The sequence below is a fragment of the Panthera leo genome, chromosome F3, assembly GCF_018350215.1.
Source record: "Panthera leo isolate Ple1 chromosome F3, P.leo_Ple1_pat1.1, whole genome shotgun sequence".
Taxonomy (NCBI): Eukaryota; Metazoa; Chordata; class Mammalia; order Carnivora; family Felidae; genus Panthera; species Panthera leo.
In genome coordinates this window covers 26,812,745-26,836,825 of record NC_056696.1, presented here as the reverse complement: position 1 = coordinate 26,836,825, position 24,081 = coordinate 26,812,745, and the positions used below count along the sequence as shown (strand labels likewise).

The window sequence follows — 24,081 nt, the reverse complement described above, 5'->3', positions numbered from 1 at the left end:
GCCTAGCCTTCCTGCAGATACCAAGGCCCCTGAGGACTGTTTTACATTCTTATTCCTCTTGTGCAGAGTACACACTCAAAAGTGTTAAATGTATATGCTGTGTGGGGTGTGCCTAAGTGCTGGGGCAATTCCAGAGTGAAGTAGAGTGGTGTGCTTAAGGCAAGCCTTATAAAGGCCAAGCAGTGTTTTCCAGTATGAGAAAGCTCATGGTTTGGCAGAGGGAGGGGATAGGGAGTGAGCAGATCTAAATAAACACTTAGGCCACCATTCAGGGTCGACCATGACCTGCTGCTTCTTGTCTTGCTGTCCTAACTACTGCCAACAGCAACTATTTGTGGTCTCATTATTCCCACCCCTTTCTTTCTCCTTAGATTTTGTTCTTCCATTGATTGACCAATCTAAATCCTCCTCCTGCTTTGAGTCCAGGTACAGCCCCAGGAAGCCTTCCATGACACTTTTGCTCTCACTCCTTTCTTCATTAAATCAGATGAGAGTATTCACAGGTCTGAGCTCTGTGTTCTTAATGTTCAGAAAAAGTGGGAGACAGCATCAAATGTCTTCAACATTTGTCTTCAAATGTCTTGGTGTAGCTTCCAAATGAGATCATGAGGCTAGGTTAATTACATAAAAAATAGCCAGAGAGAATGGTGCCATGGATACATAGTTTGAGTACTGAACTAAGTGGTATAGAAGTGCTGTGCAGAGTGGGCTGCAGGACAGAAGTCCTGCATCTCAGTTAGACTTTTTTTTTTAAGTGTATTTGTTTTGAAAGAGAGGGAGAGAGAGAGAAACCTGAATGGGGGAGTGGCTGATGGAGAAAGAGAGAATCCTAAGGGCTCGAGTTCACAAAACCATGAGATCATGACCTGAGTCGAAATCCAGAGTTGGATCCTTAACTGACTGAACCACCCAGGTACCACCCCCCGCCCAGTTCTTCTATAGCCAAGTAGTGGAGTATCTTTCAGCATTCACCCAGCTTTCGATCCTCAGTTCTTCACCTGTGAAATGAGGGGTGTGTGCTATCTCTGTAATCTGCAAGATGATAAAGATTTGAGTTCTTATACTGAATGGAAAGCAGTCATTAGTTAGCTGGAGGGGACAGGGGACCAATGGAAATGCAACAAATGGTTATAATTAGAAGGATTGATCCCTGAGGACCATAAGATAGAGAAGAGAATCAGCTAGGAACTGGTGAAAGACCTGTTGCCCTGGTGTCATCAGCACAGTTTTCTGGAATACAAAGGACTCTCCACAAAGCTCTGCCAGTGTACAGATTCGATCAAGCCTCATGTACCCTTTGTCCCTGAGCCTCAAAGGAATAGTCTTCTGAGACTCTTCCTTCAATCTCTAAGCACTTTTTGCTTCCCGACTTTCTGGAAACAGTACATCAAGTCTCTCATCAGCAAGCCCTGTAGAACGGGTCAAAGGGTGATGTGTTTTAGCTAATCATCATAGGATGCATCCTCTTCAATTTCCTCTTTCAGTCACGTACTTTGGCCAGGCAGCATATGGTGCTTTCAGAACAACACACTCACCTTTTCCCAGAGCAAAGCAGCATCCCAGTCTGGATGGCTTCGCATAGGGTCAGCTGTCCCTGGCCTGGCTTTTCAGTGACTCCAAAAATGCCTGCCTGCCTGCCTGCCTAGTATCTGGGGCTGCAGTTGCAGGGAGGACCTCTCCCCCCACCTCTCTCTTTCTCACCCCACCCCCTCCTTTCCTCACACTCTCTCTCTCCCGCCCTCCCTCTTTTTTTTCCCCAAAAGTCTTTGTTTTCTTTCATTATTAAAAAAAAGTTACTGCAGGTAAGTTTCAAAGTATAGAAAGGTATAAAAACTTTTATTTTAATCGCTTGTTTCTATTCCCACCCCCATTACCATCACTGTTAACATTTTTCACTATTTTGACTAAAACAGAACTTACTGTTAAAATTTGTACATGACCCTGAACTACTTAAGTAAATTGTTCCATTTAATTTTGGAAAAATTGAAAACATTTTATTATAGAAATTTGCAAACATACACAAAGCTAGAGAGAAGAAAATATTGAGCCCCCCCTTTAACCCAAGCCCAGTCTCATAGATACAAGATCTTCCTCCGTGTTGGGCTTCTGGCCTAGAGCTCCAAAAGGGAGATGACAGGATAAACATCACATAACCATGATATTGGAATTATTAGGATTTATCCAAAGAGATTTTAAGGATTTCAGGGCCCTGGGCCATGTGGGTTTTTAAGGCCCTTGCTTATATGGACACATACAGTCATGGCTGCCTTCCTGGTCTGTTGCGGCACCACTTACACTCTCTAAGTTTGATGGCAATTACTTGAGTCCTCTTCCCAGCATCAAGCTGTATGGATGGGTTTTCACTGACGCATCAATGCTTGTATCCCCAGTGCCAACGGTGATCACCACCCATGCCCAGGATGGGGCACTGCTTGCCCGTGATGCTGAGCAGAGCTCCCTGGTATGCAGCTCCTGACCCTGGTCTCATTCACATCATACTGCTGCCTGTGGATGAGGGTGGGAGTGCTGTTTTTTTTCCTGGCTTTTGTTGCCAAACTGGTTCTGCTGTTTTCCCACTGGCAAGAGTAGGAGAGGAATACGTGGTGAAATATCCAATAGGAAGTTACTCCTCGAGGTGCTTTTGCATTGGACTAAGGCACTGCTGCATCCTTGGTGACAGTCAGTGACAATCCAGGCAAGCAAGAGAAAGTGGCTCCTGGCCATCAAGTTCAGGGGCTTGGAATAACCAGAATGTGTGCTGAGTCTTGATTACTTGTAACGGGCCCCTAGCTAAGCCAGATGCTGCCTTTGGAGCTTGTTTGTATGGGGAAGCTTACAATGTTGATTAAATATGCTCAGGAATCTGAGACATAATAAAATGCTTTGCCTTCAGGACTGACAGGTTCAGCCTCCTTGCCAGGTAGCAGCAGGTGGTTGTGTTTTACTTGGAGCTCTCTGTCCTCACTCTTTCCACCTGCTCCTCTACCCTTATTTCTTGCCTGAGGACTGGGAAGACAGCTCTTACTTTCTGGCTGCCAGATCCTAGTTTTTGGCTTTCCTATTCAGTTTTGTTCTCCCCCAGAAAGTGGTAACAGTATGGCTAGGATTGTATTTAAGAGACCTGGGACTAGGGGCGCCTGGGTGTCTCAGTCGGTTAAGCGTCTGACTTCAGCTCAGGTCATGATCTCACAGTTCATGGGTTCGAGCCCTGCGTTGGGCTCTGTGCTGACAGCTCAGAGCCTGGAGCCTGCTTCAGATTCTGTGTCTCCCTCTCTCTCTGCCCCTCCCCCACTGGTACTCTGTCTCCCTCTGTCTCAAAAATAAATAAACATTGTTAAAAAAAATTTAAAAAGAGAGACCTGGGACTACATGAGATATGGAGAGTGAAGAGTTCTAAAGCAGTTGACCAACTGTGGTTCTACATTGTGACTCCAGGTCACTTTGCTCATTTGGGCCTCAGTTTCCTCTTCCACCAAATGATGGGTTGGATAGCATGTTCTCATAATCTTCCAAGACCATTGCTGGAATTCTTGGTATGCAGGGAACCAGGTTGGATAATCCATATGCCTTTAATAGCCCAGTGGTTTTAGAGTCAGCATTTTGTGTCCTTTTCCTGGAATGTGAGTGTGGTCAGAGGAGTATAAATGGCTCTTCCCTTAGAAACACCATCCAACTCTTGACTCAGGGGTGGGGTGTTGCCTCTTTGTAAAGTTGGTCAAAACCCTGATGAGAGAGGCGCCTGGGTGGCTCAGTTGGTTAAGCATCTGACTTTGGCTCAGGTCATGATCTTGCAGTCTGTGGGTTCGAGCCTGTGTTGGGCTCTGTATGGACAGCTCAGAGCCTGGAGCCTGCTTCAGATCCTGTGTCTCCTTCTCTCTGCCCCTCCTCGCTCCTGCCCTGTCTTTCTCAAAAATAAATAAATGTTACAACAACAACAACCTGATGGGAAAAGGTATAATGTATTAAGTCAGATTCCCTGTAAACAGGTACTGGGACAGATTCCTGGGGCAATGATTTCTTGAGTGACTGCTTTCCAGAGAAAGCAGTAAAGGTATGAGGGAACCAGGATAGGTCAGGCGAAAATATTATACAGACGTGATTTCAGAAGTTTTAACCTCAGCCATATCCCACAGGCAGGTCAGGAGTGTGAATTGCAACCCAGAGTTGGTCCCACCCAGAGGAAGAGGGGCTGTGCCATTGATACCCTTATGTCAGTTAGTCATTGGATATAGGTCCCCCAACTCCAAGGGCAGGTATAGACTCCCAGGTGAGGCAGTTTTGTCATCCAAGGCCAAACTTCTGAGAAGGGTCCAGGTGCGAGCCAACACATATGGCTGCTGGAGGATGGGTGCACCTGCAGGTGAAGGGTACCTAATGGGAGCGGCACAGAACTTATGGCATCCAGGTTGGTGAGAGCCAGGCAGGGATCAGGGTAGGAGGCAGGGTGGGAGAGGGCTATTCTGAATGTAAATTCCTGAGCAAGCTAAAGTCCTAAGCAAAGATGGCTCAATGGATGGCTCAGCATATGCGGGAAAGTGCTTAGATATGGCTTTCCAATTAAACTGACATAATTGATGATAATAGAAGTCAGGCTAATGTTATATTTGAGGAAAGGGAGATGGTGTCTAGGATGGGGCATGAGGGAAGAACTGGCCTTATCTGGATGCTGGTCAGACAATTATGTACACTTTGAAAAAATCCATCAAGGGGTGCCCTTACGGTGCATAGATGTTTCAGTATAACATCCATAAAGGAGCAAGGAGACTGCTGTTACAGGGTGGTAGGAGTTCATTCTGAGAGGGCATCCCTATCCTCCTTTTTCTCTTACGTGCCCCCTCCTTCTTGGCACTTCTTAATCACCTTTTTCTCCTCTTTGTTTCCCTTCCATAATAAACCCTTCATCTGCCTTTCTGACCTCTGCTGTCTCAGCCAGGGGTTGTGTGTTAGACTATCATGTGATTCTTTTCTCTCAAAGCTTCATTGAACGTTCCAGGGAATCCTTGCCTGAGCACCTAGACCAGATCAAATGCCCCTTTGCATCCCTGCCCAGTGTGGCCCCTTTATAGCAAACAGCTGAAGGTCGTAGGTGTATATGTGTTCCTCATCTATTTAATGCAGGTCCCTTGTTGTGCTGTGTTTCACAACAGCCAGGACCTGATGCTGGTTTGCTCATCATTTATCCCCAACACCTAGGAGACTATCTGTCACAAAGTACATGGTCCACAAATTTGATGAACAAAATATGGCATTCTGGCTCCAAAACATGAACCCCAGGTCCCTTGAGGGTGGAAGAGGAGCTGTCACACTTGGTGCTGGAATTAAGCAGAGGCCAGGGAAGGCCATCCACTGGGGGATTCCTGGTATGCTGCCCTTTGAGGAAGGTGGTGCTTGGTGGAGCCAGCCTTTGGCTTCTGTCCCTTTCATTCCCATGCTTGCCCTTCCTGAACTTTCTCTCCCTGGGGTGTCAGCAGAGGCCTTGGACAGATGCTTTTGCTGAAATGGATGGGCTGGCCTTTTTGGAAGCCTACAGTGGCCATTCCGACCATGTCTTGACCCGAGATTGGTTGGTGATTCCAAAGATTTCTCCTTGGGACAAAGCCTCTCAGCCTGTCATTCTCCACTGGAAACTGTTTTTATTCCTCAGGACATTTGGCAATTCCAGAAACACCTTTGGTTGTCACAGGTGGGGGAGTGCTACTGGCATCTAGTGGGTAGATGCCAGGGATCCTGCAAATGCACCACATGGGACAGAATTAACCAGAATTACCCTCCAACAAAGAATTATCCAGCCCAAAATGCCAACAGTGCCCTGGCTGAGAAACCCTTCTGTAGGCCAGCCCAGGCTCGCCAACAGATGCTGTCTCCAGCCTAGGAAGCAGGTGTGTCCCAGAGACCCTCTCCTTTCCTGAAATGACCCTAGAATCCATATCCCCCATTTCCCCAGTCCCAGCTCACTCAGTCTCTTGATGAGACTTGCTCTATGAGAGGCATGTACATAGAAGAGGCCCTCCTCTATGAAAGGCATGTACATAGAAGGAAAACAGTATATTCCCAGAGCCCTGTGGAACCCTGATAGAGACCTGAGTTCAAGGTTGGGGGCTTGGCTCTGCATATACAGCTTCAGTCTGGGAGAACCATTGGACCTCCTCCCTTCATCTTGCTGTCTCCATCCTCCTCTTTCTCCTCAATCCTGCTCCTCCCACCCCACCTTGTACCATTTCCCCCAGTCCTCCAGAGATTAATGTGATAATTGCCATGTGTGCCTGTTTACACAGGGAGTGGGTGCACTCACCACCCCCAATCAGGCAGGTTCCCAAAGGAACACATTTCACGGTGTCAGGACTGGTACCCGCTGAGCACACCCTGTGCAGGCGGGCTGCCACCCCCAACTGCTTTCTCTGTCTGTCATTACCCCCATCATGCGCACGTGTACATGTGTGTGTCACTTGGGGAATCAGCAGGTGAGAAAGACAGCAGTCTAGGGGCTTGGCTGGGTTGGGTGGGAGGAGAATCAGCGCTTTAAGTAAGAGGACATTGCCCCAAAGAAAAACACTGTTCTGTAATGGCTGACAAAGAGTAGGTGTTCCATGAATGGTGGGGAATGAAGAGGCTGGCACTCCTTGTGCAGCCTTCTTTGCAGGGAGGAGCCTGGTTTATACTTACTTAGCTGCTCCACAGCAGCGGTCTGGGCAGGGAAGGGTCTACTGTGAGACTCTTGGGCCAGAATCTAGTGGAACATGTTCAGAAGGCTGTGGGTCTCCTTCCCCAGAATCTCGCTCAGAACATTTAGCATGGCCATCCTCTGTTCCTGAAGGAAGAATCACCAGGGTAAGTAGAGTGTGTTGATCCCGCATGCAAGCAGCTTGTCAGAGTCACAGGAGCAGAGGAGTTTGGAGAAAGGATGAGAGAGAGAGAGCTTCTCACCTAGGCAGCCTTCCTCTCTTCCCCCTCCTACTGTGACACAGGCACAGGGACACCTGAGAGAAAACACACTCATAGCTCTGAGGTTATTACACTGGCAACTTTCTCCTTGGTGTTCCTGACTCCCACCTCACATGGTTTCGGGGCTTTTGCTCACTTGAGAGTTGTCGATAACTTTCTTTTTTTTCAGTCTCAAAAGACACTTTAGTAGTTGTCTCTCCTCCACTGGATAATTTTAAGGTTTTAATAATGAATCAGAAGGAGATTGGAGTTCTAATTAGCATCAGAAAGAACCATGTCATTGTGGGGGAGGGAAATGGGAAGTCCTTTGCTCACTTCCTGCTGAGCTATGTCCCCTTGTCCTGATGGATTTGTCATTGATCCACTGAAGGGCATGTGAGATGAGGGTGAGGCCTCCTGGTGGGGAAAGATGGGAGGGAAAGAAATGGGAGGAAACCCAAGGGAGAGGAGAAAGGTGTAGAGAGGGTGCCGGCAAGTCTATTAAAAGGTTTGTGAATAATCTCAGGGCGCTGTCAAGCTGCTTTCTCCAGAAGAACCTTTTAAGCTGTCAGTCATCTATAATAATTCCCTCAGGGGATAGTGCCCCTGGCCTTGGTGTCCTCCTAGTCTTTCTCTTTCTCTTCCCCTTCCTCCTCTTCTCATCAGACAGGTCCCAATGCCATAGTGGAGGACAGTTTTTCTTAAAAAAACAATTCAGACAAAGCTTGAAAGGAGACTATCAGAATGAAAGTTTTGTGGTTTTTTGTTTTTTGGGTTTTTTTTTTGGTTCATTTTAAACACGAGAATTCTCTTATTCAAATTGTGGTTGTTTATTGAGTAGTTGAACCACACACACTCCATGTGCCAAACACTTCATTAGGTGCCAGGTATAGAAATGAACAGACAGTTAAGATTCTTGCCTTAAGGTGGGTTAAACCCAAACCAAAACATTCTCACAACACGTGGATAAAGAGACACTGTCCTTGTCATTGTTTTTTTCTGGGAGAACTGGGAAGTGCATTCTAGACTTTGGGCTCATGAGAAGAGTCTTCTTATCCCTGCATTTTCACAGGCTGTATTTCCTCATGTGTTAATAGATTTTCTTCAAAAAGAGGGGTTTCATAATCAAGGAAGTGTATGAAATGATATTGAAGTTAATAATGTGCCTTTCATGAGTCTTCCCACAGGCTAAGGGGAAAGTATAATCTGTTGTGTTTCCTAAGTCTCTTTGGTCACAGAAGCTCATTTTCCACAGAACACATTAACATCTTGCAGATCACTAGCAGTGAGAACACTTTTTGGGAAATGTTATTCACTCTACAGTGTCTCTGGCAAATCATCACCCAACTGAAATTGCTCTAGCCATTCTCAAACAGTAGCTCAGTCACTCCTGGGACCAAAGACACCTTAACAGTCACAATTTCATCCTTTCCATTTCTGGTACCAACTAATGTTTATTGGCAGCTGAGCCCTGATCTGGGTGCTGGGAGCAGACTTAGTCCTTGCTGCCAAAGAATGCTGGGGGGAGGGGGGGGGACTCTGGCTAAACCATATAGTCACTCACTCCAACTTCTGGTGCACCACTGGTGAGCCCTCCAAGCTAACCAGTCTTTACAAAAATGTTGCATTTGTAATCATGAATAAAGGTAGAGCTATTTATACATGGATCCTGTGATCCTATCCTTCAGCTCACAGGAAGGACCATGTCTCAACTGTCCCGGAAAAAAAAAAAACAAAACAGCTTCTTATGTTCTTTAAAATCCCTTGTGGCCCTTGATAACTAGTTCTTCTGCATCTTCTTTCTGATAATCAGGAGCAGCTTTCTTTGAGGTCTGGCCCACATGTTCCCTGCTTGCATTTAACTGATCAGACCTGTTTGAACCAAAGAGTTAGAACTTACAGACTGAAACTGGCAGATCCCCACTTTTGTCCCATACAGTTCAGAGGGTGTTTGTTTTTAACTTATATTCTGCTTCATTTGCAATCATCTGTCTCTGAACAGTGTGGGGGCAAGACAAAAGATACAAGTTTGGTGAAAGAGGTTTTCTTAAAAGCTATTTATAATGGAAAATTCTACTGTGCAGTGATAGCTTCCATGATCAGTGGGAAGCTATATTCTGTGGACTGACATATTTCAATAGGAGGCAGAAAGAAAATTAGATAATTTGAGAGAAAAGAAAGAATGTCCTCAGAGACCACCAGAAGCATGAGGGCAATGAACCAAAAATATGTTTGTAAAGCTTAGCAGTGAGAAGAGGAAAAGGTAAATCACAGGGATAAGAAGCATTTTGTCATAGAAATTCTGAGTTCAGATCTTAATTTTAGTAATTTAGCCTGTGAATTTTAGTCATGGCATTTGACTTTCATGGCGTTGTTTCTCCAGTGAATTAAGAATAAAATATCTTTTAATTGTTTCAAATGGGTATTACAGTTTGCATGTGAGGGGCTGGTGTGGGGTTGGAGGGGGATTTCAAAAGCCTGCATATATAAAATGCAATTCAAGGAGACTGTTTAGAAAGATTTGGGATTGATATTATGGGGAGGAAGGGTCAAGGTGAAGTTTAGTTGAGAGGCTGAAGTGTTAGAGAAGACTTTTCAAAATGCTCCCAAATGGTTCCTAGGTCCTAATAAGACATCCTGCCAAGGGTTGCTTCTTTTGGCTAAGCCATGTGGTGTAATCCTCCCTCAGCCTCTAAGTATTCAGGGGCCATGAATCTCACTTGTAGCATAAGAATCCAGAATATGGATTTCCATGCATTTTTCACTTCACTGTGTGTTCGGATTAGAGAGGAAAGGATTGATCTTTAAATCTAGATTTATTCCTTATTCTGTCCAGAGCCTTGTTGGGCCCAAGCCTGAGCCAGCTCTGTACTATTGGACTGTGATAGAAGAAAGAAAGAGTGCAGGGTCAAGGACTGAGCAGGATGTGGATGACAGTAATGTCTCCCAAGCAGTCCTGTCCAGGCTTTTGCCAGCATCCATGGAGTAGATGGACACAGCTTGCCTCTGATTTTTGAGAATTTGCCCAATTTAGACTGCAAAAGCTTAGAACCCACTTCGTTAAACACTATAAAAACCAGCAATCGTTTGTATGATCTTGGAAAAGTACTTGACCTCTCTGGGTTCAGTTATCTTAGCTGTTAAGTAAGGGTGTTGGACCGCTCCTACTCAGGGTGTTGTGTGAGGCTAATGCAGTGTCCTATACTGTGTACATGGGAGAATATGAGTTAACCCACAATAACACCAAACTGGGAATAAAGCAGGCAGTGTTTAACTGTATTGCTCCATGCTTGTTATATCACCCTATATGTGAAACTTCAGGAACGGAAGCCTTCTTCTGGCACATGGTTTTGGTAAAATATTAAGGAAGCGTTATTCTTTCTTTCAGACCAATGATGCCTTAGGAGCCACCTGGAATTGGCTGTACTTCATCCCCCTCATCATCATTGGATCCTTCTTTGTTCTCAACCTCGTTCTGGGAGTGCTTTCCGGGTAAGCCAGATGTTCCTCTCTCCTCTTAACTTCTTTCCAACTGTAAACTAATGCTCTGGACTACTGGCCAGTTCATTCATTTAACCTCCCTTTAGGGCAGCCCCTGTGTGAGGTGCTATTCGAGATGCTGGAAATGCAGTAGTGCACATTGTTTAATCATCTTTATTTTTCTTACGAGTTAAAAAAATATTTAAGCCAGGTACAACGTTGAATATAGTATCCAGTGAGAGTTCATTGATTCATATACATCCTTTCATTCAGTCATTCAGCAGTCATAGATCTTCTTTGCCCAACACCAAGCTAGTTGTGAGGGACGTGAGGTTGAATAAGATAGAGGTTTTACCCTCAAAGATTCTTACTCTATCATTTATTGAACATCAAATTCCATATTTGTAGCTTGGATTAGTGTACATCAGTCAGCAAGTACTCAGTGTCTAAAGCCATGGTAAGCATAGCAAAGAGCACATAAAGTCTAAGGCATGGTTCCTATCCAACATGGATGGAACTGGAGAGTGTTATGCTAAGTGAAATAAGTCAGGCAGAGAAAGATACCATATGTTTCACTCATATGTGGATCCTGAGAAACTTAACAGAAGACCAGTGGGGAGGGGAAGGGGACAAAAATGTTAGAGACGGAAGGAGGCAAACCATAAGAGACTCTTAAATACTGAGAACAAACTGAGGGTTGATGGGGGGTGGGGGAGAGGGGAAAGTGGGTGTGGGCATTGAGGAGGGCACCTGTTGGGATGAGCACTGGGTGTTGTATGGAAACCAATTTGACAATAAATTTTATATATATAATAAAAAATTTTATATAACTGTGTTTTGGGGACAGGGCACAAACATTTAGACAGGGAATGGAGTTCTTTTACTGACTAATATGAGATACAGATAATTTGGGGCAAGGAACAGATCTATTATATAGTCTGAGATTATTAGGAATTGCTTCATGAAGGACTGAGATTTTGCTTGGGACACACAATATGTAATAGGATAAAATAGGTTATATGTGAGTGAACATTCCATGAATGAGAGCACCACACCATAAGAAAAATTGAAGAAATGGGACTCATCTTGCAATAGGACAGGATTATAATGAGCCTAATTTACCTAGAGCATTTGGGAAATGTAAAGTGTAAAATAGAGCTACAACAGGGGTTGATTTTAGAAGGTCTTACATTTTTCTAAGCAAAAATGAATTTAATTTCTTCTCTGAGTAGCATAAGTTCTTCAAATGGAAATTACAAGGTAGTGCTTCTGTTAAACATAGAAGGTTGAATGAAATTCACCATGTCTTGTAATTCTACTAACACAGGAAAAAAATAATTTAAGAAGGGCACAGTGACAGAACGGGAGAGGAAATGACAACAGATGAGAGAGGTCAACAAAATTTTTGAAGGCAGAGAGTAAATGGTAACTGATCTAGTGGTGGGAAAGCTGAGGTTTAACTGCCTTTGGTGAGGAATGCCAATAAAAAGGCAAAATGATTTTCCTTCCGAACCTTCCACAGTCCTGGAAAGCCTCCAGAATTCAAGGCACCACATATGTCTGAGAGATGAAATATGGATGGCACTAAAAACAAGAGGATTGGTCAAAAGTCCTCATAAGGAACACTTAGAGGACATCTATCCAACACCCTAGATCTCTATCCCCATCTATCCAACACCCTAGATATCTAGCCCCAAACAAGTCTCACAGGTGTCTGCCCTCTCCAACCCCCACCCCAGCCAAAGTCAGAAGACTTACTATCTCTGTAGAGTCTGAATCAAAAATTTGCAACGGTAACATCAGGTGCTTCTGAGGGTAGGGTTGATATGCTGGAATGAAAGTCCACAAACTGAATGTCATGCTTCCAGCCCACATCTGCCTACTCTTAACTCTCAGAAGTGGATCAATCTGGTATGGTAAGGGTTAGTAGGGTTCCTCTGTGGGGAAACCATCCATCTTAAGAGAAGAATATTATGTGTACTGATACCTGAGGATGGCCAGAGAAACGGTTCCCACCCATTGCCCTCAGTGAGGCTCATATTAGTTTCCTGTGGCTGCCACAACAAATGAACACAACTAGGTGGCTTCACACTGTGAATAAAATTAATTCTCTCACAGTTCTGGATGCTAGAGGTCCAAAATATGGCAGGGTCTTACTTCCTCTAAGGGCTCTAGGGGTGAATTTATTTCCTTCCTTTTCCAGTCACTGGTGACTCCCAAGTATTCCTTGGCTAGTGGCTACATCACCCTGGTCTCTGCCTCTGTGGTCACATTGCCTCCTTGTCTTTTGTCTAAAATCTCCCTGGGCCTCTTTCTTATGAGGACATTTGTCATTGGATTTAGGGTTTCTCAAGACCCTTAACTTAATTACATCTGCAAGGACTTTTTTCCCAAATAAGGTAACATTCATAGGATACAGGAATTAGGATGTGGACATACATTTTTTTGCAGGGTCTTTCAACCCATTACACTTATCATTCTACAAGCTCCAGCCATCCACACACAAGAGTTTCTAATAAGCTTTTTTGACACTGCTCTTAAATATTAAGGCAGAGTAGGGATCATCAGCATTGGAAAAAGATATCCAAAACAAAAGACAAAAACAAAATAATATACAGAAAAAAGGAACTTGAGGGGGCGCCTGGTTAGTCAGTTGAGCATCTGACTCTTGATTTCAGCTTCAGTCATGATCCCGAGGTCATGAAATTGAGTACAGTGTTGGGCTCTGTGCTGAGCATGGAGCCTGCTTAAGATTCTCTCTCTCCCCCACTCCCTCTACCCCTCTCCCTGGCATGCACTCCCTCTCTCTTAAGAAAAAAAAAAAAGGACTACAGGGCGCCTGGGTGGCGCAGTCGGTTAAGCGTCCGACTTCAGCCAGGTCACGATCTCGCGGTCCGTGAGTTCGAGCCCCGCGTCAGGCTCTGGGCTGATGGCTCGGAGCCTGGAGCCTGTTTCCGATTCTGTGTCTCCCTCTCTCTCTGCCCCTCCCCCGTTCATGCTCTGTCTCTCTCTGTCCCAAAAATAAATAAAAAACGTTGAAAAAAAAATTAAAAAAAAAAAAAAAGGACTTGAGGGAATATGAATGATGGAGGGTACAAAAGATAACTCTTAAAAAGTGTAATTGATATTAGCAGAGGTCGAAGAGAAATAATTTTAATCACAAAATAAAAAATAAAGGAGAACATTTAGCAGTTAAGAAGAGCCCTTGGAAATTAATGTAAAATAAATAATGTAAAATTTCATTAATGCAACATGAATTAATGTAAAAAAATATAAATATGTAATGAAAATAATGAGGAGTAAATGGTTGGAATACAAGATTAATGAAATCACCTAGAAAGTAGAACAAAAATTTTTAAAAAATCAGAGGGTTAGTCCAACATTCAGCTTATAAGAGTCCATAAAGAGAACAGGGAAGAGGGCAGGGGGAAACTTACAAGTAAAAATACTAAAAATGTTTCCAGAATCAGTAAACACACATTGCCAGAGTAAAAGTCTGTTGAAACATGCGCAAGGATATTCTTTCCAGCATTAGTTTTTGGTGATGGGAAGTTGGAGAGAACCTGGGCATCCACAGTTGGTAAAGTACACGGGTAAACTGTGAGATGCATCCCATGACATACTATGCAGCAGTTAGGAGCAACAAATACTATGTACACACGAAAACATAGAGTATCTTAAAAGCATAAAATTTAGTGAAAACAAGAAATAGTATATAGTATAATGCATGTAAAAATACATGCACACAAAATACATAGATTGTAAGAATGCATTCAATAAAAAGTATACATTGAGTACAAGTTTCTCTTGAAAGTAGAGCATTCTTTGTTTTTTTTTTTTTTTAAGTTTATTTAATTTTGGAGGAGAGAGAGACAGAGTGTGAGCAGGGGAGGGGCAGAGAGAGAGGGAGACACAGAATCCTAAGTGGGCTCCAGGCTCTGGGCTGTCAGCACAGAGCCCGACACAGAGCTCGAACCCACAAGCCATGAGATAATGACCTGAGCCGAAGTCGAACACTTAACTGACTGAGCCACCCAGATGCCCCCTTTAACATAAAATTTTAAAGTAGTTTCAGATTTACAGTCTATTGATTCAACAATTCTATACATTACTTGGCACTTACTATGATAAGTGTAGTCACCATACAACATTATTACAATATAATTGATTATATTCCCTTTGCTATACTATTTGGCTTCATGACTTACTTGTTTTATAACTGAAAATGTGTAACTCTTAATATTTTTATCTGTTTTGCAACCCCCACCCCACTTACTTCCCCTCTCTGACAACCACGAGTTGTCTATATTTAAGAATCTGGTTTTTGTTTGTTTTTTCATTTGTTTTGTTTTTTTATATTTCACATATAAGTGAAATCATGTGGCGTTTTTCTTTCTCTGACTTATTTCACTTCAATAATATACCCTATGTCCATCCATGTTGTCACAAGTGGCAAGACCCCATTCTTTTTTATAACTTAGTAATATTCCATTGTCTATGTATGCCACATATTCTTTATCCATTTCTCTGTGGATGGACACTTGAGTTACTTCCATATCCTGGCTGTTGTAAATAGTGCTGCAATAACATAGGGGTGCTTATATCTTTTCAAATTAGTGTTTTAATTTTTTGGGGGTAAATATCTGGTAGTGGAATTAATGGATCATATGGTGTTTCTGTTTTTAAATTTTTGAGGAAACTCCATATTATTTACCACAGTGGTTGAACCAACTTACATCCCTACCAACAGTGCACAAGGGTTCACTTTTCTCCTTGCTAACACTTATTTCTTATCCTTTTTGCTACTAGCCATTCTGACTGGTGTGGTATGATACCTAATTATGGTTTTGACTTTCATTTCTTTGATTAGTGATGTTGAGCATCTTTGTGACTGTTGGCCATCTGTACATTGTCTCTGGAAAAAAATATCTATTCAGGTCCTCTCGATTTTTTAATCAGATTTTTTTTGCTATTTATTTGAAAGTAGAGCATTCTTGTGAAAACTTTCATATACCAATGTGGTGTAAAGCAAAGAAACAATTACCATTTTGTAAAAGCAAAAATGCCCTTTGGATTTTTTTCATTTATCAAAAATATGTACTAATGTGGGTTTTTCATGAAAGTGAAGTGGTGTAAACTTTCAGATAGCAGAGGAAACCTGTCTATTGTAAGGGCAGTTTGTATAGCAGAAATATGGGAAGAGGGTATGGATATAAAAGGGAACAAATTAATTTAATTAATTAATAATAAAAATGCCCACTGAGCATTTGACACAACTAATGAAAAGAGACCACACACCAAGATAAACCATCATAAAATTTCAGAACATTTGAATAAAGATAATATTCCAAAAGCTTCTGGTTATTGGGAAGGCAATATATTTTAACAACAAAGAATCAGGAGTTAGGGTGGCTTTGGGCTTCTCAATGATACTTAAAGTTAGAATTGAACAGAGAAGTTCCTAAATATTTCTTAAGGAAGAAAATTTCCAAGATAGAAATCTATACCCAGCCAAAATAGCAATAATTTCTGAGAATGGAATGGCAGTATTTTGAGACTGTCTTTCTGAAGAAGTTACTGGAGAATGTGAATCTCTAAAAATAAGGAATTAATTGAAGAAAGAGAAGGACATGATATTCATGCAAACAAGGGATTCGATAGAGAAAACAGGCAAAGGGGATTCCAGGATGATTATGAAGGGAAGTCTACAATGATAACTGTCAGAAGACCTAGAGAGCAGCAAATTCAGATTTGGATAGGATGACAGCTTAAGAATGATATCTTTAAGGAAAGAATTAAGCAAGTTATTCCCTGATGTACATTGTATTCAGAAAAGTTCAAAGGTTTTGTGAAGATTATATATATGAATATATAATTTATATATATGTGTATATATATATATATATATAAATGTTTGAATTGTGTATAAACATATTCATATATGTATTTATATGCACACACCTCCATCTGAGCAACTCCACAAAATACAAAAGGGTTACCACTAGAGACATGTAAGCATCGTAAGTTAGTTTTGTGTGTAGCTGAGCCTTAATAGATTGTGAAATGACCCCGTATGGTGTTATAATTGCCTTGAGAGGATGGGGGAAGATAAATAAGGGGAGGGGAAGGGAATGTCAAAGACTAAAATCTTAGGTTCCATAGTAAGAAAGTCTTTAAGCAGTATCCTAAATTGAAAAATAGGGGTGCCTGCGTGGCTCAGTTGGTTAAACGACCAACTTTGCCTCAGGTCATAATCTTGCAAGCCCCACATTGGGCTCTGTTCTGACAGATCAGAGCCTGGATCCTGCTTCAGATTCTGTCTGTCTGTCTGTCTGCCTCTCTGTCTCTCTGCCCCTCCCCCACTCTTCCTCTGTCTCTCTCTCAAAAGTAAACAAACATTAAAATTTTTAAAGATAAATATCAATTATGGAGGTATAATATTAAAAAATTAAAAAAGGATACTAGAAAAAAATACAGGTAAAACTTACAAATGATGGTTTCTGGGGAGTGAGAGTCAGGGGTGGGGAGAGGTGTGGCAGTAGATGGCTATCTCTTCATGATAAGTTTTTAAAAAATATTTGAGTTTAAAAGTCAATGTGCATACCTTGAGAAAAATAGAAATAAAATTTTAAAGTAAAATTACTGCATATACAGAAAAGTGTGGGGTGAAAGGAATATATAAGACCATTCATCTAGCATCAGTGGGGGAAGCATTGACATGGAGAGAGACCAGATTCACTAGGATTAAGGGGGAAATGACCATACTAGTCCAAGTATGTGGTATTGAGAGCCTGTGGTGACTTGTGAAATGGTTATGAAATAAAAGCAGGAAGCACTGTGAAGACATTCTTAATACTGTGCATCTTGAGTGGAAAGTCATAAGATGTAATGGGACTTCTTATATATTTACTCATTCAGTGAGCATTTATTGACATCCTTTATGTCCAAGCACTGCTCTAGGTCATTTGCTCCATATTGCCTGTACCTACAACTCAGATACTATCTCTCAGTAACTACGTATGGAAGGAGCTTGACCATAGACTTCATTTGTCATGCATTTATGCAGAAGGGATAATCTCTTATTTATGTAATCTTACTTGATGTTCTTTATCCCTACTTGTTTCCAAAGTGTGTCCATGGTTAATTTAGAAAATTCAAGCCCTGTTCTTACTATTTGAAGAGGGAGGGAAATAGATGCTATGCGAACAAATCAACCATGTTCCAAATAAGGCTTCTATATGGGTTCAAGACATACTTTAACAGAGCTGGAACTAGGACAGAGCACTGCCCTCCAGGACAATTTCTATGTCTAACTGTATCCAGTTTGATAGACCATCTCTGGTTTGGAGTTGTTTCTTTTAGTTCTCCTATGTCCTTCTCTGGATGGGAAAGAGTAGCACATTGGTGGAATCGTGATCTTTTGGCATGTGACAGTCATGAGTGAGACCCTAATCTTGCCACTTACCAGCATTGTGCATTTGAATAAATTACTCTGAGCTCACCTCCTTCTCTGTAAAATGGGATAGTAATGTCTTTCATTGACAGAGACCTAGCCCAGGGTCTGGCATCGAGTAGCCATTAGCTCTTATGTCCTTTGATAATACTGACATTCATTTTCTCCACCTGTTAGGTCTAGGTGGCTATCATCTGAGTAGCAGCCTGTGATATTTTGTGTGAACAGGCTGTAAGACCATCAGCTCCCCTCTGATGGGGAGACAGCCTCCTCAGGTTGGGAGATGAAACAGACCCGGGATGGCATATGTCTCCTTAGCACTTCTGGAGTAGCCTAGGAAGTGAAAACAGCAGCTGGGAACAGCTGGTGTAAATAAATTCTGACATTTAAAAGAGTGTTAACAATAGGGGCCTTACAGGCTGGGAGTGAAATATTTCTGTCCCTGTTTCTTTTTCACATTCTGATGCTCAACACATATGGAGTTTTACCAGTGTCTGCAGAGGGTTTAGCAGTAGCTAGTTCTGTGTACAGAGGGCCAAGGATGCTCTCTTCTGCTTGGTCTGGTTCTCACATGCCTCTGGAGGGGATGTAGACTTTCTCTTTTGAGTAAGCATTTGGTTGGGAGTTGCACTTGAAAGCTAGAGAAAAGCTCTGGAGATTTTATTTCCAGGGGACATGTTCCCAGTGACCTGAAGGCAGTTTGAATGTTATATGAGAAGGCTTTCCTAAAGCAGAGAGAGAAGGCTTTCCTAAAGCAGAGAAAGAAGGCAGTGGAAGGAAGAGCCCCTATGTTGGGCAAGTGACGAGATGAGTCTGAGCGAGAGGGGGCAGGCAGCCTATGCCAGTGCTCATGACTCACTGGATACGAAGTGTGCAAGTAACTGAGCCACCCATCTCAGAGGCATGGGACTCAGTGAAAGGAGGGCTGTGAGGTAAGTTGGTCACCCTCGATGTATTTAAAGAGGAAGTATAGATAGAAGCATTGCAGTGTTTTTACTTGTCTCAGAGGAAATGGGATTTGATGAAAACCATTAGCTTAGGTTTGAAGAGAAGCAGAGCTTCCTGTCTCCATGGAAACAAACCAGAACTGCATAAGCACAGGACTACAGGGCAGAAGGTGCACACAAACAGAAAATGGCCCTAAGCTAGCCCATTGCCTCTATCCACTGCTCCCAGGGCTTCTGGAGGGAGGAAGGTAGGCTTGGGGGAGCAGTTGTGCTGTCTCCAAACTGGGACAGGGACAGCCAGGCCAGAGATGCTTACAAATGCACACCGGAAGCAATTGGAAACCTCATGTATGTGAAGCATGTCATAGTTTTCAAAGCATCTTTGCTTCCATGTGTTTTTAAACGTATCATGTGGCCTCCATCCAGGGATATTGACAACATGGCACAACTAGAGAAAGGCTGCTGAGGGTTAGCCTAGAGTATCCTGTCCATACAGACTTTAGTGTGAGTTTTAATCTGCACATGCATTCACGCACACACTTATTCACATACACTAGTCTTCATGTACACAGTGTGACCTGGTACATACAGGGTATAAAATGCCAAGACCCACTGTCCAGATCCTCTTGCCTTAAGGACTAATGGGGAGTGGTGAACTTTCCCTATTAGAGGAGGAATTCTTCTGGTTCCATCTCTTGAGTGAGTGGAATGGCTCCCATAACAAGCATGGTTACAGCTGTCTGTCTGTCCTGCCACCAACTCATTTGCTGAGTGGGTTTGAGAATTAAGTGCAATTCAGCAAATGCTTATTGAGTATTTACTATACACAAGACACTTTGCTAGACTGAGATCACAAAGATAAAATAAGGAGATTGTAGATTGATTAAGGAAATAATTTAAAATATATGTAATGGAATCTAAATTCAAACAGATCCAGGGTTTTAGCCCTATCCAAAGCAATTTATTTAATATATATACCGTATATTTTTTTAAGATTTGTAGATGTCACATATTTTGAGCACCTACTATCTTGCAAGGCATAACTGAGGATACAAAATTGAATAGGACCTAGGTCCTGTCCAGAAGGAAGAGACCAACAAGTGTATCTTCAATATTAAACTTTGGATCTCCTGAATCACCTGTCATTGCTTCTCTTTGGATATTAGAAGATGGCACCTCAGCATCTCCCAGACCTGACTTGTGTGTAGGTGAACTATACAGTAATTTTCCTGCCGGGATTCAGACACTGGAATCAACCATAGAAATTCAATTATTCATGCAGCTAATATTACTGAGTTCTTGCTGTACATCACCTGCTTCTAGGGGCTGAGGATATATCAAACAAGGACAGAGAGCTGTTACCCTCAAGGAGCTTGTAGTCTAGGTAGAGAGATAGCACAGGGAAAGCATTTAGATTAGAAGAGGCAAAGATCAGTCAAGGCCAAGTGAAGAAATTGCCATTGAGACGTAGTTTAAAAGAATGAGTAATGGTTGACTAGAAGCAAAAGGGAGGACATCCCAGCAGGTTAGTAGTCAAGAAGGTATAAAAGGTATATTCTGAGTAACTTGAATGAATCAAGTCAGGAAAAGTAGAGAACATGAAACTTGAGGCAAAGGCAGAGGCTCATCATGAAGGGCTCATTATATGGGCTAAGCTAATGAGTTTAAATCTGATTCCGGAAGCTCTTGGGAGGTTCTCAAGTTTTAAGCAGGGAAGATGACCAGTTTACAATCAAAGATGATCATCCTGAACATAAGGGAAGGGAAGCAAAAATAATGTAAAAACAGGGAGGGGGACAAAACACAAGAGACTCTTAAATATGGAGAACAAACAAAGGGTTACTGGAGGGGTTGTGGGAGCGGGGATGGGCTAAATGGGTAAAGGGCTTTAAGGAATCTACTCCTGAAATCATTGTACTGTATGCTAACAAACTTAGATGTAAATTAAAAAAATAAATTAAAAAAAAAGATGATCATCCTGAAGAAATTATTTAGAGAAACAAGACTGAAGACAGGGAGACACTTTAGGAGCAAAGCAGAAGAAGCAGTGAGGCCCGAAGCAACCCAGTGGTGTGGCTATGGACAGGATGGGCCAGATCCAAGAGGTGTTGGTTAGACAGCACGTGCATGTCTTGGTGACTCTTTGGGTGTGTCTGAGTGTGGACTGGGGGTAAAAATAAGAGGGAAGTCTCTTGGACTGCTTCTAGATTTCTGAATTGAGTCACTATGTGGCTAGGGGAGAACACAGGACAAAGAGGTTTTGAGGGAAGGAGGATAGGTTTTAGATCTGTTGAGTTGGAGAAAGCATAACACACTTTACACCTGTTGGCTAGTTTACAGCAGTAATATAGGGCTTGTTTCAGGTTGATTTTTTTAAGCTGTAATTTTTTGAGATTGTGCTATACATTGAAAATTACACCAATGCCATGACACACATTGTTTCATTTAATCCTCACAATGACCCTATAAGGTATTACTATCTTCTTTTATGAATAGGGTAACCAAGAGGGAAGTTTGGTAATTTGCCTAAGCTCACAAAGCTGTTAGGCAGCAGGTTCAGAATTTGGAAATGAGAGATGCCATGGCCAAACACCTATGCTGTTAAACACATCCTGCATATGGTTAAATGTCCTTTTTGGAAGGAAACTAGCTGGCATACAGAACAGCACATCTTGATGGAAATGAAGGGGTCTTTGGTGGCTGGCAAGACATGTAGAACTTTCTGGCCCTGCAGACAGAGATTTTATGTTCAACACCAGTAATCACCAGAGTAGTGTTCGAAGTCCCTCCCTTGACTACAAGGACCCTTTCTTGGATGAGTTGTGTGACCATGAAGGTCACATATAAAGCTATGAGAGCTTGTTGGGAGCATCTGCATTTCCCCAAGACACTGTTTCGTATATCAGTTGTCAGAGTTGTATCTTAGATTGGGATAAAAATTATTTGAGGTAGAAGGGACTGTAAGAGACTATAAGTGGCCTCTGTGTTACAATCGAGGAAACCTGAATAGAAAGTGAAGCAACTTGCCCAAGTTATAGTCAGCTATTTAGTGGAGGATCTTGACTGGAACCTAGGTTCTCTGGCTCTCTGTCCAGAGTGCTTTCTTCCTCTGTACAATAGGTGTAGTTTAGTAGTAAAATATGGACACTGTAAACAGTATATCTGGGTTTGAATCCCATCTCTATTACTTGTCATCTTTGTGAACTTAGACAAGTCACTTCATATTTTCATACCCTTAATTACCCAACTGCAAACAAGGATACTAGTATCCACCATGTAGGATGGTTGAGAAAACTAAATCAGATCATGCATGTGAAGTGTTTAGTACCTGGGAGAGAGTTAATACTTAATCAGTGTTAGCTATTAATAGCAGATTTCTTCTCTCCAGAACCTAGTCTACACCTCAGAAGGTAGAGCTGGGAAAGAGTCATTCTTCTTACCTACCAAGTAACCCCTCTGAGTCAGTTACAGGAGCTGAGATGTTTTGGGATACCACTGATAGGGCTAATTGACTATGGCACCCTTCAGGGAATAGTAATAACATACCAGTGGACCACATGCTTGTGCCCCACATGTGGCCATCACCTTAGACATTCCTCTTCTTGCAGTTTCTTGGAAATGCCCTAGACTTTCTGCCTTCTGCTCCTTTGGTCTAGAGTAGGCCCCTGCCCCTTTAGTTTTCCTTGTTGAATTCTTGCCCTCACAGCCTGTTTCAACTTTGACCTCTTTCATGAGATATTTCCAGATCCATACCCCTCCTCCCATTCTTCAATTAGGATTAAAATCTTCCTCCCATATACTCTCATAATACTATGCATCTGTCTATTATAGAATCTATTACTCATAATAACATGCAATTTTGTTATAGAACTTAATAATATTCAAGACAAGAGCTAACATTTATTGAAAGCTCATCTGCCAGATGCTATGCTAAATACTTTATATACATTATTTCAGTTAATTTTTATAACAGCCTTATGAGTAAGGTACTGTTGTTAACCCCAGTTTATAAATGAGAAAATGGAGACTGAGAGACTTTGAGCCATGCCTAAGGCTGCACATTTAAGTGAGTGGAGTGTATTGGAGCCGTAAATGTTCCTGTCACCTGTTAGTTTTTGTTTCTTGTGCTAGAGATGGCTTTCCCTATAATTGGATCTCTCCTAAGATCTTAGTGCCTGGTTCTTGACTCAATAAATAATTGCTGAATTGAAGGGAGATCCAGTAACACCAGGCCCCTCTTAGAGGATGCCATGCCCACTGTGACTTTCTGGAGAATAATATTGCAGAGATGAAGGAAGATGCTGGTATCTTAAAAGTAAGGAGCATAGTCACTGGCACTGGAGATCCAGATGGCAGCCTCAGAGAGACTGTTTATTCTGCAGAGTGATGGCCCCTACCTGCATCTTCCAGACAAGTAATTGTCTCACATTGAGCAGTTTTTTCATGTGGCTATTGCTAGTAATATTTTTTTTTAGTTATTGATCATGTTCCTTGCCACTTTCTTATTGACATGTTTATCTTTTTTATATGAACTGAAAAGACCCATTTGTTTAGCAAAGATATTAACCTTTTTTATCATATGTAGCAATATTTAGGGAATAAATAATTGCTTTTCAAGGATAGTTAAAGTTGTTATCATATCAGTAGTTGTGGGCAACTAAGTCTGTTGGAAGCAGAAAAAGACTATAAAATGGTTATTCTTTTTAAATTTAGAGCACTTCATTTAGAAAGCATTCCATATGTGTTCTTTTGTTTGATTCTCACAGTGGTCCTAGGAATTGTGTTACCATTATTTTACAAATAAGGATATTAAAGCTCAAAGTGAACAAGTATTATGCCCTAAGTCATAAATCTGAAAGTGTGGTATTCTGGTGTGGTGGAAGCCAACCATCGTATCCAGAAAGGTCACCTTCCAGGGGCTGGGTCGAAGTGTTCAGGGAAAAGAAACAGAGAAATCAGTAAGTAGGACAATCAAGATAAATTATCAAGATGAGGGACTGTTCTATCCGTACTCACCATTTTATAGAGACATTTGAACTATTATATTGGGACTTCATTAGGTGCCTATTTGGTGATGTTGAGACAGTAGCCAAATATAAAAAGGCCTGATTGTCTTTTGAAGAATTTTTTACACATGGAATTTCTGGTTGGCTAAGTTCTTAAATTTTTTTTTTAACGTTTATTTATTTTTGAGACAGAGAGAGACAGAGCATGAACAGGGGAGGGTCAGAGAGAGAGGGAGACACAGAATCTGAAACAGGCTCCAGGCTCTGAGCTGTC

The 24,081-nt window shown here is 42.0% G+C and overlaps 1 protein-coding gene and 1 long non-coding RNA gene across 2 annotated transcripts in view; one reads left to right on the top strand and one right to left on the bottom strand.

Moving 5' to 3' along the window:
• Positions 1-24,081, top strand: part of CACNA1E (calcium voltage-gated channel subunit alpha1 E) — a 382,346-nt gene that overhangs the window by 223,758 nt on the left and 134,507 nt on the right. The window contains exon 8 of the mRNA XM_042925223.1: positions 10,310-10,413. Coding sequence (XP_042781157.1) covers positions 10,310-10,413 — 104 coding nt within the window. The remainder of the gene's footprint in view (positions 1-10,309; positions 10,414-24,081) is intronic.
• Positions 5,639-24,081, bottom strand: part of LOC122211804 — a 28,282-nt gene continuing 9,839 nt past the window's right edge. Inside the window, exons 2-3 of the long non-coding RNA XR_006198847.1 lie at positions 6,664-6,808; positions 5,639-5,727 (exon numbers count right to left, since the gene is read on the bottom strand). This is a non-coding gene — a long non-coding RNA (uncharacterized LOC122211804). The remainder of the gene's footprint in view (positions 5,728-6,663; positions 6,809-24,081) is intronic.